Source organism: Cetorhinus maximus, chromosome 7 (assembly GCF_964194155.1).
Source record: "Cetorhinus maximus chromosome 7, sCetMax3.hap1.1, whole genome shotgun sequence".
Taxonomy (NCBI): domain Eukaryota; kingdom Metazoa; phylum Chordata; class Chondrichthyes; order Lamniformes; family Cetorhinidae; genus Cetorhinus; species Cetorhinus maximus.
Window position 1 is genome coordinate 92,016,475 of NC_135885.1, and position 18,795 is coordinate 92,035,269.

Here is an 18,795-nt window from a genome sequence, read left to right on the forward strand (position 1 = left end):
CAAATGATTTTATCCAATTCACCACCAATGAAGACAGCCAGGCTGCAAGGTCAGCCACCTTCAGCGTCAGTGCTGGGTTTCCTCGAGTGCAAGGTGTCATTGACTGAACTCATGTGGCCATAAAAGTCCCCTGGGAATATCCAGTTGCATTTGTAAATCATAAAGGGTTTCACCTTATGAACATACAACTGGTGTGCTTCCACAGATGAAGAATAATGTAGGTCTGTGCATGCTTTCCACGGGGCTGTCACAACACATGCATCTTGTGCATCATGCCTCCCAGAGCTTTTTGAAGTCCCAGCCCAGTTTGATGGATGGATTCCCGATGACTAGGGCTGTCCCTTGAGTACATGGCTAATGAGACCAGTGAGGCAGCCCCAGAGCGAGGCAGAGGAATGCTGCAATCAAACTCATGTGTCTAGTAGAGCCATCACAGAGCACCATTGGGCTTCTTAAAATGTGCATCCGCTGCGTTGACCGCTCTGTTGGGGCTGTGCTAAATGCACGCCAGAGGGTGTCATGAATAGTAGTGGTTTGCACAACCTGGCCGTGCAACATGGTCAGATAATGCAAGGGGAAGAGCATGAGGAAGATCAGCCCTTCTCAGATGAAGAGGATTTGTCAGAGCATGAGGAGGAGCTCTGAATCTAAATGAGCCTTTCATGGATGCCAGGGCCTCGGAGAGATGTGCAAGGGATGCCAGGGGCAACCTGATGTACATAAAGTTGGCACAACAATGAAGCTTTTGCATGACCATCACTCCACTGCCTGACCTTCATCGCCTTCCTAGGATGTAGACCAGTCCCTGCCATCCCCACATGCCAAGTTGACTATAAACCTGCATCCTCTACCACTTAGAATAGAATGGGGAGCGGAGCTTTGTCTTACACGCTCACTAGTGAGTGCAGGTACCTAGGACATTTTAGGGTATGTGGACATCCATGTAACAGCCTACCTTGACCAATTATTCTGATCCAGCACCATCATTCAAGTGCTTTGAATGCAGCTGGAGCTCTTATTTATAGCCACTGAGAATTAAGTGGGCCAGTATCATCTAGTGTGCATGGATGGGGTTCCATCTTTTAAAGCCATGTTCCACAGAATAATCATCACAAAAGTAACAATTCACATGAACATTCAATAAAGAATGCACAAAAAAGCAAAACATCTCATTGAGGAATAATATGCCTCCCTATCTCCTCTGCATCCATCAAATTGTGACATAGATGGGGCATGCCATGACTATTAGATCTGACACTGCACCAGGCCCCAACAATACTCAATGATTACGAACAATTGCAGAAAACAAATTATATTGTACATTTTTTAATCAATTCTAAACAAAATTGAAAAATCACCCGGGCCACCTTTGTGCTCATACCTTTTTCAATCTTTGTTTCCTTCCACTACGTCTTAGTACAGCCCCGACATCATTAGCTGAGATGGAGGCAGTGTGCTCAGTGTTATGCCCTGTTTCCTTGAATGACGGTGGCAGGCGTCCTCTGGAAGTATGGAGCCTTGAGGGCTCCAGTCTAGTGAGGTCTCCTGCACCGGTGCAGGGGCATCCCCCTCAGCCTTGCCTGCAGAACCTGTTGGGGGTCAATGGTGGAGGGGAATGAGGAAACACTGCTAACCCTGGGGACGTCCTGAGACGAAGGCCCCGGGGCAGCTGGCATGTGCTGCTTCTCCACCTGGGTGCAGGATGGCACCTCCCTGTCACCCTGAGAGAAAGGGGCTCCTGGAGTGAGGTCCAGGTGCTTCGTCCTCTCTCACCTAGCCACTGTTGCAACTGAGCCCATGATTAGAGGAATGGAATGCAGGTCAGAGCGCATATGAACCGAATGCTTGACCTAGCTCTCAATGACAGTTGCCATCCTCTCCATGGATGAAGCATGTGCTCAAATGCCTGGGATATAGCAGAACTCATGACGTGCATGGACTCCTGCACAAAGCTGCGCATAATCCCTGGCATCTCCGACATACTTTCCCCTAGCCTCTGCAGTGTGTCCAGCGGGCTTCTTGTGGCCACAACTAGAGGACCGTCATCAGTGGGGGCTCAGCAAGGACCTGGCTCCCTGCAGTTCTCCAATTGTCTGGGGACTCGGCTGTCACATTCTCCCTCAGCTGCTGGGACGTGCCTGTGGTGTGTTCACCAGATTATGTTCCCAAGTCTACATATGACCCCTCTGGATGTAACTGTGCTGAAGGAGGTGGATGATGAGGCAGATGACGATGCCTTCTCTGGGGCACTGGCTGTTTCGCTCCCAGAGGTGGAATCTTGTCACTCCTTGGTTGCCCTCTGGTCCTTGGATGGAGATGACCTGTAGAGGAGAACAAATAGAATCAGATTAAGATTCATCACAGTTTGAGCAAATTTCATTGCATCCATCCTGTGTGCCCATATGCCACCAGCAGGATGGTTCCTCGCCCTCCTTATTCCTGGCCGGTCCTGCCTCGCTGTCTGCCACCGATCATGCTCCCTCCCCACCAGCCACCACCATCGTCGCCGCCTCCTGTGTGGCTGAGCGGAGCCTCAGGTCTGGAACTCCCCCTTCTGTGCATTTCTCCCTGGCATTGTGGGTCCGCTTGTCCTGCATGACAAAGTGCAGAGTTAGTGACATGTCAAGTAACGCATCATGCCCTTGTCTGCATGCACCCTATCACATATGCGGGCCTGTCATTCAAACATTTGCATGCAAGCGCACAACAGGCAAAATTCCAAACTCTTTGGCCTCAATGGCCAAGTGGCAATAAGGCTGATCGTGAATTCACTCTTCTTGCATGGCTGCCCACTCGCATATATACATTTTTTAGACCATGAGAGACTCCTGTTGAAAGTGTGGCACTGGCACTTACCCTTGTCGATTGGAGCAGGTAATTGACCCATTTCCTGCACTGGACCAAGGTTCGGCAGGTGACCCCGCAGTTGCACACCTCCTCTGCCATCTCTGTCCAGGCCGCCTTGGTCTGTAGGGAGGGTCTTCTGATGCCACCTTCAGGAAAGAGCACCTCCCACCTTTCCCTGATTGCCTCGAGGAGAACCTTCAGGGAGGTGTGGCTGAACTGTGGGGCCATTTTGCTGTGACAGTCAGATGTTTCTATGAAGATTATGCTATTCTCAGCCAGTGGTGGAGTGTCTTGAAAATTATGCACTGCCTCCTTGTTTAAACAGGAGGCTCTTTAAAAGGCTGTCTGTAGATACTGCATTGTCAGCTGACTGGGAGTTTCACTAATGAAAAGCTCTCCCTGCTGCTAAATTGCATATTTGCTTGCACACCCCTGGCAGTTAGAGTTCTAATAGCTTGGGAAAAGGCAAAAAGAGAAAAAGCAGAAGTGGTGCACAGTTCCTGTTACAAAGTCGGGAATGATATGGTGTTTACAAAATCATGGCCAAAGTCGATGGGAATCAGGGGAAAACTCCCCACTGCTTTGAGTCATAGCTGGCAAACAAAGATGGTTGCGGTTGTTGGTTGCCTATCATCTCAGTCCCAGGACATCGCTGCTGGATTTTCTCGGAGTAGTGTCTTAGGCACAGCTATCTTCAGCTGCTTCATCAATGACCTTCCTGCCATCAGTGTTCAGTACCATTCACAACTCCTCAGATACTGAAGCATCCATGTTCATATACAACAAGACCCGGACAACATTTAGGCTTGGGCTGATAAGTGATAAGTGACAAGTAACATTCACACCACACAAGTGCCAGGCAATGACCAGTTTCAACAAGAGAGAACCTAACCATCTCCCCTTGACATTCAATGGCATTACCATCACTGAATCCCCAAATATCAACATCCTGGAGGTTACCATTGACTGGAAACTGAACTGGAACAGCTATATAAATACTGTGACTTCAGGAGCAGGTCAAAGGCTGGGAGTTCTGTAGTCAGTGACTCACTTCCTGACCCCTCCATAGCCTGTCTACCATGTACAAAGCACAAGTCAGGTGTGTGATGGAATACTCTCAACTTGCCTGGATGGGTGCGACTCCAACAGCGGTAAAGAAGCTCAAAGCCATCCAGGACAAAGCAGCCCGCATGATCAGCACCTCATCCACTACCTTAAACATTCACTCCCTCTATCACCGATGCACTGTGGCAGCAGTGTGTACCACATACAGTATGCACTGCAGCAACTCAGCAAGGCTCCTTCAACAGCACCTTTCAAACCTGCAACCTCTACCATATAGGAGGACATGGGCAGCAGATGCACGGAAACACTGCCACCTGCAAGTTGCCCTCCTGACTTAGAAGAACTGTATCAACATTTCTTCACAATCGCTAGATCAAACCCAAGAACTCCCTTCCTAACAGCACTGATGGTGTACCTGCGCTAGATGGACTGAAGTGATTCAAGAAGGTGGCTCACTGCCACCTTCTTAAGGGCAAATAGGGATCAGTCCTGGTGTACTTCAAAACAACTTTTATTGCGTTGCAAAGTATTCGTTTTTGTTTGTACAGTATCTGCCCCATTTTAAGTACTGTTCTGTGTTTTATTTATTCTGGACTCTAATTTTTTTTGCCAAATTTCTCTGTTCTACCTAACAATATAAGCATTTTACCCTATTTTGTAATAATTTGATTATTTTTATCGTACAAAAATAAGCAACCATTAGTTTAATTAATTTTGAATGTGCTATTCCTCCTCCTAGTAACTCAATGATTTGCAGATAGAAGGGAAACACACTAGAGTCATAATTTTCATGTTTTTGAAACATGTTGGCATCTATATCAGCATAATATAAACCTATTTGTCGTTTGATGATGTGCACTACAAACAGAAAATGGTAGAATTCATTTTTTTTTAAATACATGGATAAAATACATTAATCTTTATATTGCAGGCAAAAAAGATGAAGAATTTGAAGAGAAAAAAGATATCAAGAAGAGAATTAAAGAACTTAAAGTTTTAGACCCAAAGATAGCACAGAATCTCTGTAAGTGTGCAACTACATGACTTTTATTTACCTAATAATTTAAATTCTGTTTCAAAATAACAAAATACATATCTTTGACACTTCCAACAATGGTTTCTCTAGCCATTTTTCTTGGATCTTTTCGGATGCCTTATGAGGAGATCAAAAGGATTATTTTGGAAGTGGATGAAGAGCAATTGACCGAGTCTATAATCCAGGTAATCTTTTTTAAGTCTTATTCAATAGTCCCTGAGTTCAGTATCAACTTTGCCTTGGGAGCATAATTTGTTGCTGCTTAAGGCATGGCTAATTCTGACACTGATCATTTATACAAAGCATTACTTTCTACAGCCGTTAGGTTTTATAAAAATCTGAAGACTTTTATAACCATTCTAGAATCAGATTGCATCTCTATATTTTTCTTGAATTAATGTGTATTGGCTCAGTTAAAATAAAGTTTATGGTAGCGATTAACAATATTGTTCATTTAGTGTCACTTGTAATAATTGTGTGGTAAAAATTCTAATGTATAGAGCAGATATGATAATAAGAGTAACCCAAGAGTCAAGTTGCTATCACTTCGCAATCGAAAATATAATGCAATACATCAGTCATTATTAATGTCACATTCTCATAAATGTTATTAATTTTTAGCCTATTAGAAATGGAGCCAAAGCGCAAATATTGGAGAATATTTTAAAAAGATCACAGACTGCCTGTATGAACTATATGTTGATCAGTTATAAATATTAAAACAATAACATTTCAATGTAGCTACCCCACCCTCAAAACAATTATGTAAATTCTCAAAACAATTATGTAAATTCAGCTGAAACGAAAAGGTTGCATTAATTCACTTTAGGATTATTCATCTTAGTGCATGTGTTGCAAAAGTATGTTGAATAGTATTTAATTAATTCATGCTTACCTGTCATATTTTTCAAAAAGATATCTGAAAGTCATCAAACTAAAATCAACTATTATTTTGTCCTGGATTGCACCAAGATCTATATTGTATGTTGTGGCCTTTGCCCATACCGTGACCCATGAATGAAATCTAGCTGTTGGCATCATATATAGAACAGATTTTCAACATGAAATTAAAGCACCTGTTCACTAGTAAAGAGAAATTCTACTGATTCACAGGAACCACACCTAATTAATGGTTGACGGCCAACACACCATTTTCATTTCATCAATTAAACAATCAGTTGTTATTGAACCATCAGTTCCACTTTAAATTATCCAAAAATATTTTTCCTTAGTATCCATAGCTATATATACACATTATATCTAAAATTATACTGTCAATTCTGCAGATGACAAGCACTAATTTTGCATACTTAACATTAATTACATGTGGGTATTTGTTGGCTACAAATATTATTTCCCCAATGATACTCCTTACCTTGTGTGGATCTTCAGTTCTGCTTTGCTGCAAAAATGGTCCCCAATTCTCCTTTTTTCAAGTAGTTTTGCAATGCTGCCTGATTAAGTTCCTAGAAATGCTCCTCTGGTTGATCAAGTCCCTAATTATGCTGCTCTACCCAACTGAGTTCTAAATGCTCATTCTTTCTGAACCTGAATACACACAATGTGTGTTGTAGATTGAGGCATTGCTGTGCAATGATGCTATTTAGTCTCATGTCAAAAGTGAAATTGTTGTTGGTTTGTTGTCTTTTTGAGCCAGAATAATCACATTAATTCAATTATTATAAATGTTTGATTTATTATAATTTCCATGGAGTTACATTGTACTGAATTTACTGTAAGCAGTTTCATTGTCATTGCAACTTTCTATTAACATCTTTAAAAAAAAATCTTTGTCTCACCTTTCTGGATTGACTCGTGACTTGATTCCTATGTATTAATGGCTTTAATGAAAACTAGTGCAAAATGTCAGACAAAGTGTAGGCATCAAAATATAATCTTTAAAACATGCCTTATTCTAGCTATTTGATGTGTCAACAGAACTTGGTGAGCCATCTACCACAACAAGAGCAGATGTTTACCTTGGCACGTTTCAAGAATGATTACAATAGCCTGTCAGAACCGGAGCAATTTGGAGTTGTGGTCAGTATTCTGTGTACCAGAAATGCACAAATACCCCCACTAATCTTATATGAATGTTTATCATAAACTGTTGAGTGTTCCTGATAAGAAATAGTTTTCCATTCATGTTTAATGTTCATTTTATGTTTTATTTATCTTCATTAATATGAAGCTGCATTATTTGACAGAGATATAAATACCTGTTATGACATTTTTGCTTTAATACAGAATAGCAATTATTTCTGCTCATTAAAGTTTGCTTGCCTGTAAATTTGAAATTTGACCTTTAATGAAATCAGGCTGTTTTGGGTGGGCAGATGGTAATATAAGAAATTACTTGAGTATGCATTTCTTATTTTGTTGTGAACAAAATGCATTTTGGAACTCTATGGAGTGCTTGAGGTTTTCCTTTGTTACTTAATACATTTACCTGACTTAGTGGCTAAATCTTGTCAATTCTACCCCGCATTGCACCTCCTTCCATTGGCTCACATGGGATAGATTGAAAAAGAGTGGGAGTAGAGAGTCAAGGTGGAGCATTAATAAAGGCAAGAGCTGAGACCCAGAGTGGAGATTTAATGAATGGGAGCTGAGAGCAAGGAGGGAGATTTAAAAAGAGTGGCAACAAGAGTCAAAACAGAGATTTAAAAAGAGCTGGAGCAGAGAGTCAAAGCGGAGATATGAAAAGAGTGGGAGCTGAGGTAAAGATTTGAAAAGAATGGGAGCTGAGAACCAGAGCGGAGATTTAAAAAGGGTGGAACTGAGAGTCTCCACTGAGAGAGCAAAATGGGATTAGGCTGCCTTGGAAGTGGTGACATCATGGGACAAGGGGTCACATGGATTGAGTTTTTTTGGTAAATTTTTACTTTAATCTAAATTAATCAATAAAGTAAGGCTGGATTGATTGATTGGCTAGTACAAATACTAAAACTGAAGCCAATTTTATAATAATTTAATTACAATCAGTGTTCAATCAATTAATCAGATCCAGGGGATAAAGTTAAAATTAAATAACAAGAGGTTATATACTAAAGAGTTATGAATTTTTCAGTAAATTAAAATCTAAGGCTTTTAGGTAATAATGGTTAAATTAAGCATTTCAGTTAACTTCTCTATAAGATAAATCATGTCAACACAAGAGAAGCAGCTGATAGGTAAGTAGCTGGTGAGCCTTTATTTCTTTAAGTAATAAGTTTAATAGTCGAATAAGTGGAGGCATTTCAGGGCAGTCGTATAAAAATAGGGAAGTCTTTCTAAAACTATACAAGGCACTAGTTAGACCACATCTAGAATACTGTGAATGCTTTTGGTCCCCTTATCTAAGGAAAGATGTGAATTCAGGATGGGATGTTACCTCCCTGATGCTAGGGTCAAGGATGTCACTGAATGGCTACAGAGCACTCTTAGTGGGGAGGGTGAACAGCCAACTGTCATGGTCCATACCTGTACTAACAACGTAGGTGGAAAGTGGGATGAGGTCCTGCAGGCAAAGTTTAGGGAACGAGGAAAAAAACTAGCAAGCAGGATGTTAAAGGTGAAAATCTCCAGATTATTTCCAGCACTGTGCACGGTGAGTATAGAAATTGGAAAATAGAACAGATGGATGAGGAGATGGTACAGGAGGGGAGGGCTTTTAATTCATGGAACTTTGTGACCAATTCCAGGGGTGATAGGACCTGTACAGGCCAGACGGACTGCACCTGAACAGAGCTAAGACCAGTCCTTGTGGGGTGATTTGTTAGCGTTATTGGGGAAGGTTTAAACTAACTTGGCAAGGGTGGGGGTGGCAGGAAATATTAATAGGAAAGACAAGGTGAAAAAACAATTGAGAGAGACGGACAGCACTAGAGTAGGAAAACAATTGGGAGAGACAGATAGCACTAGAGCAGGAAATAATATGGCATTTATTGAGATCAGAGTAAGAGGAAATGAAATAAGGTCTAAATTAAGGCTCCTCTGCACATATATGTATGTGCAGAGCGCGGTAAATAAGGGTGGTGAGTTGAGATGCTGATAGCCATTTGGCAACACAATGTTAGAGCCATAATGGAATCCTAGCTCAAAAAAAAGGCAGGACTGGGTACAGAATATTCCTGAATACAAGATTTTCAGGAAAGAAAAGGAATGAAAGAAGGGACATAGGGTAATTGTACTGATTAAGGAGAACTTTGCAGTACTGGAGAGAGAGGATGTTCTAGAGGGATCAAGGACAGAATCTGTTAGGCTAGAGCTAAGCAACAATAGAGCCACCTTTATACAATTGGGTGTGCTCTATAGGCCACTGTCTAATGGGAATGATATAGAGTAACAAACTTGCAAGGTAATTACAAAGAGGTGCAAGAACTGAAATTAGTTATAATAGAGGATTCAATTATCCTAATATTGACTTATCCTAATATTAGGACGAGTTTGTGAAATATGTTCAGAATTTTCTAGATCAGTATATTTCTGGCCCAACAAGAAAAGCACTGCTAGACCTGGTTCTGAGGCGGGTCAAGTGGATCAAGGACTAGATTATTAATTAGGGGTGGGATCCCCAGACCTCAGTGTAAATGTCAGGGGCGAGCCCGCTGCCAGCTGGCCAGTTTGCCCCGCTTTAGTTTTTCAGCTGACAGGTGAGATTTATGAGGCGAGACTTCCATCTCTCTTTCCAGAAGGCAACCTTGGCTCATAGAGCTGCCGGCTTTTGATTGGCTGGCAGCTCTGCAGTATCAACACTGCCACAGGGAGCGGTGGACACTGCTAGTACTGCAGCTAGGCCAAGGATGAGTAGTGCAGTGATGGGACTGGATGTCCAGGTAAGCCTGGGAGGCCCTAGTGAGAGGGGTAGGGAGGACTTGTTGGATAGGGCACGGGGATGGGGAGGAGCATGCTGTGAGGGAAATCTGTGGCTATTGGGCGGTGGGCTGGGGCCTTTATGTGGACATTAATTGCCCACTTAGGGGCCTCAATTGGGCCATCAGCGGGTAGCCCACCTGATACCAACCCACTGCTCGTAAAATCACAGTGGTGGCGGGGGTGGCCATCGAGGGCACGGTGCCCTATTTTATGGGTCTAGCTGCTTGCTTTCCCACCTGCTAGTGACCTCCAACAAGAGAGAATCCAACCACCTCCCCATGTCATTCAATGCCATTACCATAGCTGAATTCCCCACCATCAACATCCTGGGGTTACCGTTGACCAGAAACTCCACTGGACCAGTCACATAAATACTGTGGCCACAGGAGCAGGTGAGGCATTGGGAATACTGCGTTGAGTAACTTATCTCCTGACTTCCCAAAGCCTGTCCACCATCTACAAATCAGGAGTGCGATGGAATACTGTCCACTTGCCTGGGTGAGTGCACCTCCAATAACGCTCAAGAAACTCGACACCATCCAGGACAAAGCAGTCTGCTTGATTGGCTCCATATCCACCAATTTCAACATTCGCTCCCGCTACCACTGATGCACAGTGGCAGCACTGTGTACAATCTACAAGATGAACTGAAGTAACTCCTTCGACAGCACCTTTCAAGCCTGTGAGCTCTACCACCTAGAAGGACAAGGGCAGCAGATGCATGGAAACACTGTCAGCTGTAAGTTCCCTCCAGGCCACATACCATCCTAACTTGGAACCAAATCGCTGTTCCTTCACTGTGGCTAGGTCAAAATCCTTGAACTCCCTCCTGAATAGCACTGTGGGTGCGCCCACACCACATGAACTGCAGTGTTCAAGAAGGCGTCTCACCACCATCTTCTCAAAAGCAATTAGGGATGGGCAATAAATGCTAGCCTAGCCAATGCTGCCCACATCCTGTGAAAGAATTAATAACATTTAGGGGACAATGCTCATAGTATCATAGGGCTGAATCTTACCTGTGTCGGGCAGGCTGGGCAGGAGCATAAGTACATAATGAAACTCTTTTTATAAAGTGAAAATTTATTTAGACGTCCCCTCATGTGACAGTGTCACATGAGTTTGGACATGTTTGTCAATGTAGCAAGTTTTATTTATTTATTTTATTAAACCTTCAGGAAACCTCATCCCACCAATGGATGAGGCTTCCTGGAAAACGTGAAGGCCGCTTGGGTTCTTCACCTGCCCACCAACCTTAAGGTTGGACGGGCAGCATTGTCAACAACTTTAATTGCTTCTTTAATGGCCTTAATAGGCTGTTGACAGTTCAGCGTGTGCGCCCGCCAAACGAAATGACGCGTGATGATGTCGGGACGCACGCCTGACGTCATCAGGCATCATTTTACGCGTCGGCATCTCGGGCCCGCCAACGGCAATATTCTGGCCACACAGTTTAGGTTTAGTTATGGTAATCTAGAGTAAAAATAATTAAGTGGAGGAGAGTCAACTTCAGGGTGCGAACAGACTTGACCCCAAGTAAGTTGGAAGCAAAGATTGGCCGGCAAAACTGTAACGGAACAATGAGCTACCTTCACAGAGGAGATATTTTGGCTACAGTTGAGATACATTCCCACGAGGGGGTAAGTAGGACTAACAAATCCACAACTCCCTGGATGACAACAGTGATGGAGAGTAAAACAATGCAGAAAAAGAGTGCACATCACAGATGTCAGGTGTATGTTATAATTGAGAACAAGGTTGTTTATAGAAAGTTCAGAGGGGAAGTGAAAAAATAAATAAGAGAAGCAAAGAGACAGTAATTGAAGAGGCTGGCAGCAAACATAAACCGGAGTCCAAAAGTCTCCTATAAGATTATAAATAGTAAGAAGGTTGTAAAAGGAGAAGTGGGGCCAATTTGTGCACAGAGGCATGGCTGAGATACTAAAGGAGTATTATGCATCTGCCTTTACCAAGGAAGAAGATGGTACCCAAGCCATAGTAAAGGAAGAGGTAGATAAGACATCGGATGGACTGAAAATTGATATAATGGTATTGGATAGGCTAGCTATGTTTGAAGTTAATAAGTAATCAGTGCGGATGAGATGCATCCAAGTATACCGAGGGATGTAAGGGTGGAACTTGCGGACTGGCCATAATCTTCCATTCCTAAGAGATGGGTAGTGCCAGAGGATGGGAGAATTACAAATGTTACACCTTTGGTCAAAAAAGGATGCAAGGATAAACCCAGCAACCGTGGGCCAGTCAGTTTAACCTCAAGTGGTGGGATAGCTTTTAGAAGTGATAAAATATAAATTATAAAATGATAAAAGGACAAAATTCACAGTCACTTGAATAAATGATTGGATTAATTAAAGCCTATATGGATCTGTGTTTGATTAATATAAGAGTTTTTTGATGAGATAACAGAGAGGATTGATGAGGGTCATTCGGTTGATGCGGTGGACGTGGACTTCTAAAAGACGTTTGATATCGTGTCATATAACAGCCTTGTTAGAAAAGTTGAAGCCCATGGACTAAAAGGAATGCTGGCAGTGTGAATATGAATTTGGCTGAGTGACAGGAAACCGGGAGTAGTGGTGAACAGTTGTTTTTCGGACTGGAGGAAGATATATAGTGGAGTTCCCCAGGGGTCGGTGTTGGGACCACTGCTTTTCTTGATTTATATTAATGACCTGGACTTTGGTGTACAGGGCACATTTTCTAAATTTGCTGCTGACAGAAAAATTGGAAGCATTGCGAACTATGAGAAGGATAGTGATATAAACTTCAAGAGGATATAGGCAGGCTGGTAGAATAGGCACATGAAATTTCATGTAGAGAAGTGTGAAATGACTCATTTTGGTGGGAAGAATAAAGAGAGCCAATATGAAATAAGTACAATTCTAAAGTGGGTGAAGGAACAGAAGAACTTGGTGTAGATGTGCACAAATCATTGAAAGTTGAGAAAATGGTTAATAAAACATATGGGATTCTGGACTTTATAAATAGGGGCATAGAATATAAAAGCTAGGAAGTTATAGTGAACCTGTATAAAACCCTAGTTATGCTAGAGTATTGTGTCTAATTCTGGGCACCACACTTTGGGAATGGTGTGAAGGCATTAGAGAGGGTGCAGAAAAGATTCCTGAGAATGGTTCTAGGGAGGAACTTCAGCTATGTGGATAGATTGGAGAATTTGGGACTGTCCTTGGATCAAGAGGAGATTTGATAGAGGTTTTCAAAATCATGAGGGGTCTGGACAGAGGAGATAGAGAGAAACTATGCCTGGTGGCAGATGGGTCGAGAACCAGAGGATACTGATTGAAGGTGATTGGTAAAAGAAGCAACAATGACATGAGGAAAAGCTTTCTGCACAATGCGTGATTAGGATCTGAAATACTCTGCCTGAGAGTGTGATGAAGACAGTTTCAATTGAGGCTGAAGAGAATTGTATAATAACCTGAAGAAAAGAATTTGTAGGACTATGAGGGAAAAAGTGGGGGAGTGGAACTAGGTGATTTGCTCTTCCGGAGAGCCAGTCCAGACATAGCAGGCTAAACGGCCCCCTTCTGTGCTGTAACCAAAATAAAAGATTTTGATCACTTATCTTCAATTTTTAAGAAAGTGATAATGAAAAATATAAAACCTATATAATTGTAATAAAAAGATGTGAGTGCACGCCACCTTCCCTTCCCCAAACTTAATCATGAAATTGAGTAATTTTAAATAAATCTGAAAGTGACGGGTGTAGTGCAGAAATTGAAAGAAGTCATTATATATGACTAAAGGATTAATATGCAGAATTTTGAGAAATTATGTAATATGTGATTGATTCCCCTCTCCCCCTCCATAATTTAATTTGCATGGGAAGCAGAGCAGCTGGAGGAGCCCTTGTTATCAGAAATTTCTTTATTTGTACTGGCTGGTCCATAGTGCATTGTATCAGTTCTGTGTTCACTCCTACTTGAGAAACCTAAAAACTGAATACTTCTGCTGGTTCAAAATTGTTTAATTCAAATTATTAGAAAAATTAATTTTCTTTCAAGCAAAGGTGACTTTGAATTAACAGAAATATGCTTTATTACCTGTGGCAGATAAATACTGAGATTAGTATGGGCCAGGATTTTCCCGTCGGCGAGCAGGGGGTGGGGCCCGCTCGTCAATGTGTAAAATGTCGGGCGGAACTCCCGACGTCACTGCGCCCCATTTAAATTTCCAGGTAGGCGGATGCTTAGCAAAATCAGCTGTGCGCCCGCCAACCTGTCAATGGCCAATTAAGGCCATTGACAGTCATTTAAGTAATTAATAGACCTGCCCGTCCAACCTTAAGGTTGGCGGGCAGGCCAGGAGCCCTGGCGGGCATTAGAAAAAGCATGAAACCTCATCTACGGTCGGGATGAGGTTTCATGTCGGTTTTAAAAGATTTAATTAAAGTGTTTTTAAAAGTTATGGACATGTCGCAACTCATGACATGTCAGAATTTTTCTATTTTTAATACTTTTTTACAGTAGAGCTGATCTCCCTGAGGCAGCACTTGGCCTCAGGGAGATGAGTGCGCTCTTTCGTGCGCATGCCCGAAAGAGCGCATTCTCGGGTTTAGGGATTTCCCCCCGCCCGCATGGGGAGCGCATAGCACTTCTGTGCAGACATCATGCTGGGCGGCCCTTAATTGGCCCGCCCACGTAAAATGGTGGCGTGCCCCCAATCGGGGGCACCAATCGGAGGCGCGCCTGTGCGCACCTGCACTTCAATTTCCCCCCCAACAGGGGGAAGATTCTACCCATGGAATTACTCATAATTTTAATTGTTTCTTATCTATAAATCCCATTTGCACAAATCATTGTAATTCAGGTTTTGCCCACACCCGTCCTTGTGTTAATCATCGTGTTTTATTTAAAATGTCTGCTAACACCAAAGGTCGATTCAAGGCATAAATATGAAATTATTGATGTTGCATGCCTCAATGAAAGAGTATGTTTGTCTTCTCTCCACGACTTGTGCACTGATGTACATTTAGGTTTTTAGAATAGTCTTTTTTACAGTAAAAAATAAAAACAAGAAGCCAAGAATTAGTTGTTCACAATTAATGTTCCGCTTGAGAGATCATTATACCTGTTTATAACTTGGCTTGCAATGGTTTTAGTTTCTTGATCTTTTTGTTCAACCCTTGATCCAAAATTCACAAAGCATATGAAACATTTTTGAGGTGGCTCAGCACTGCAGACTGAAAACACATGAACAAACCAAAGAAAGAAAAATCTTGAAGCTAAATTAAATAACTTTTGATTGCTCACAAATGTGCAGTTCATCTTAATTTGATTTCAGTTTATTTGTTTTCCCTATATGCCATATGTGGGAATACTTTAGTATTTTGTCACATGCTTTCCAGCAAGAACCATTCATCTGTCATATGATCCTATTATAACTACATTTTGTCATTATGACATGACCTCGAATAACATTCAATTATCAGAAGTAGCAACAAAAAAGCTCACTGATATAATTTTAACATCACAAGCTGAGCAAGTATTAAGAAATCTGAGCGTTGCTAAAAAAAGAAACTTTTTTGTTAAAGCTTTTTATCTTGCACTCATCAGGATAATTCGCAAGAAAATAGCTATGTCAGGGGAAGCAACATATTTATACTGTATGAGAAGCGGGTTGATTGGTGGCAAGTGGATTCTGATTGGTAGAGGCGTTGCCATGGAGAATGCACCAGGTCATGGTGACTGACAGTCAACTGCTAAGCATTGTTTGAACTTTAAACCAGGCAGCTTAACTCTGGTCAAGACACTGCCCTCGGGAAAGAACCAGTCAATGGTTGTCACTTATTTTGTTTACCTGAAACAGGCGCAATGTTTGTACATGTTCTTTATGTCTGCAAATCTATATGAGAGTGTTTTATAGGCTAAAACACTTACAGTTCAAGATGGGAAAGTTTTCTGAAATACATTGAGTACTTGTCATGTTTATTCATTTTTAAAAATGTGTTACTGTCTCCTGTTTCTCTTTGCTTTTTTTTTAAGAGTTACAAAATAAATTACTGCATAATAAAGTTAAGATCATTTCAGGGTTTACTGAATAAAATTAGATTTGAAAATACTTTTTGATTGGCGGGTCTATATTAATAGAGCTTGAGTTAAAATTTCAGTTTTCAAATGGAATAAGTTAACCTTCTACCATCAGGCAAGTTTTTGGCCAAGTTACTAAGAGGAGTACTTTATGACAATAAATCATTTTTTAGAGTGGAATAAAAGGCTGCATTGCAGACCTGGAAACGCACATCGTGTTAGTTGATGCAGCAGTGATGATGGTAAGTTCAAGGCCCAGACAGTTGTGCCCTTATTGCTGAAAGAGACAGCATGCACAAAGTTTCACCTGTGGAGACCATGAGCGGAAAAAAGTATAAATGAAAATAAAAATAGACTTTCACTTTTCCAGTGTCATAGAAATGATGAGAAATAGCAGAATCATTGACTTCCATTTGTCAGAATTTAGAAACTACTGCGTGCAGCACAAGCAATAAAGCCACAGGTTTCTGGAACTCAGGTTGTACATCAACAGCAGGTGTGATTTTGCCTTTAAAACACTGAATGCTGTTGGTAGCTATTTCTTTGCCATGAAATCTACCAGGTAAGGTGTATAGCTCAGATACAGCTATAAAGACTTTTTGTACACTTGTGCTTCAAATTACAACAGTTGGGCATATACAGCTTCACGACAGATCATGAATGCACCTATTAAAAATTAAAGCAGAAGTTTACAATAATTAAAGACAACAAAAAGTGTCTGTACAGCTTGGGGTAGCTGTAAGAAGCTTCCAGATGATGTAACATGAATTTAAAATGGCCCCAGAGGCAGCTCTTCTACATAGGATTGGGCTCATTTCATTTTCCAGTTAGTACTACAAAATTGCAGTATTCATAAAAGCTTTATCATAACAGCCTGTGGTCATTGTGTAAGATCAAATAAATTATTACAATTTAGGTAACTTACTTTTTAATGTCACAATAAAGTTCTCAAGTATAAATAAATTTTAAAAATGGAAATTGAAACATAAGCAGGAAACCTGAGATTTTTTTGAGAATATTTGTTAATATCTGAAAAGAGAAAAGAAAGGGTAATGCTCAGAATTAAGCATAAACGGTTCACAGTTTATAGTGGATGTTATTTCGCACTACATTTCTTCAAACAATTCTACAATATGTATGATGCTTTCTGTTTAGTAATTAAGAAATAATAGCCAGAATTTGCTGTCGATATAACATGAGGCTAATGGACCTTGTCGTCGTTTATGTGCAAATGGTACACCAACTTGAAGTGTAGAGTAGATACGTGATTAAACTCAAATATTCAATTGTTGTCCAGATGTTATTGCTCTGCCTTTGTAGCTGCACAAAAATGGCATTTTGCTGTCTGGCTCACCATTGAAATTCATTGAATGGCATGAAGTTGCTGTATTTGCAGTGGATATGATCTAAACTTACCACAGCAAGCCATGCCTTGCTCATTTTAGTCTAAATACCCTTTTAATGTATGAGCAAACAACCTGTAGCACTGAAAATGAGCTATTACAAGTGTGGAGTCTCACTTCTTCAGTTTTAGTTGTTAGAAATATTTAAAATTGAAAATCAAGTTTTACTTTTTTCTATTTATCTTTTTTTCTCTCCCAAGTCAGAGGGTGATGGTGACATGGTCACTGGACTAGTAATCCAGAGGCCCAGGCTAATACTCTGGGGACGTGGGTTCAAATCCTACCATGATATCTGGTGGAATTTAAATTCAGTGAATTAATAATTCTGGAATGGGAAGCTCGTCTCAGTAATGGTGACCAGGAAACTATCATCGATTGTCATAAAAACCCACCTGGCTTACTAATGTCTTCTGGGGAAAGAAAACTGCCATCCTTAGCTGGTTTGTTCTACATGTGACTCCAGATTCAATGCAAGGTGGTGAACTCTTAACTGCTCTCAAGGGTAATTAGGGATGCAGCACCTAAACCCCATGAAAGAATAAAAAAATATTTCTTTCCCTCCTGTTATTTCTCTTTCTGTACCTGATGTAACATTGAATTCACTCACTCAAACTTATTCACTCTAATTTACACTTCCTTCTCCATCATTGTGCTGTTAATTTCATGATCCTTCAATCTGATGGGATAAGGAGATGCACAGTAGCTTGCACTGTTCACTCAGATCCCAAATACTCCTGTTTCACTAACTGTGACTTTATTAGCTCACACTTTCAGAAACTTACCATGTAAAAAAGGGCATGGCTTGCAAAGGCAGGTCTTAAGCAGACCCCAGTGGATATCCTGCCATTGCAAATTACAATCCAACTTGCTATGTTGTTGAATGTTACTTAAATTGGATGAGGTTTCACTTGGTGGCTGGCAGTCCCTCAACATTAAGCTGTAAGATTCAGAGAGCTGTAAGATTCATAGAGCATGTCCTATTGCTGTAATACCAGAGGGCCACTCGATATTGAGACTGATGTTTCTGGGGGTACTGGGATTCCACAAGGGGACTCTTTCGGAGCCCTTTAATTTTTTCTTGGAATTCTGGTAGGATCATTATCTTCCCCAGGGTGGCTGGGTACTGACGGAGTTGGGGGGTGGGTAGAGTGACTTGACGTGAACACTGATCCATTGTCCCTCATTGTGACACAATTTGGGTCAGTGGTTTCCATATTGTGAACGTGTACTACAAGCCTAAGTGCCAGCTGGGAACAGCAAACCATGCCAATACTGCCCCATCCAGCTACCTATGTGGGAGACCTCAACAACAACCACATGGACTGGGATTACTCAGCACCAGAAATTGATGGTGAACAGCTCCTAGAGTGGGCCTCCAGAAACGACCTCACCCTGATAACCCTAAGCAACAAGGAATGTCCTAATTAGTCAAATGGGGTCAGTATTACTCACCTGACCTGAGCTGGGTTAGTTCCCTTGATAGTCTCTCCCAACCAGCACAGTGCCTCCTACTGGA

The 18,795-nt window shown here is 41.5% G+C and overlaps 1 protein-coding gene across 1 annotated transcript in view; it reads left to right on the plus strand.

The window, feature by feature from the left end:
• The window catches only part of LOC144682943 (protein diaphanous homolog 3-like), a 786,894-nt gene that overhangs the window by 473,283 nt on the left and 294,816 nt on the right, over positions 1-18,795 (plus strand). Inside the window, exons 18-20 of the mRNA XM_078545867.1 lie at positions 4,844-4,936; positions 5,039-5,133; positions 6,887-6,988. Coding sequence (XP_078401993.1) covers positions 4,844-4,936; positions 5,039-5,133; positions 6,887-6,988 — 290 coding nt within the window. The remainder of the gene's footprint in view (positions 1-4,843; positions 4,937-5,038; positions 5,134-6,886; positions 6,989-18,795) is intronic.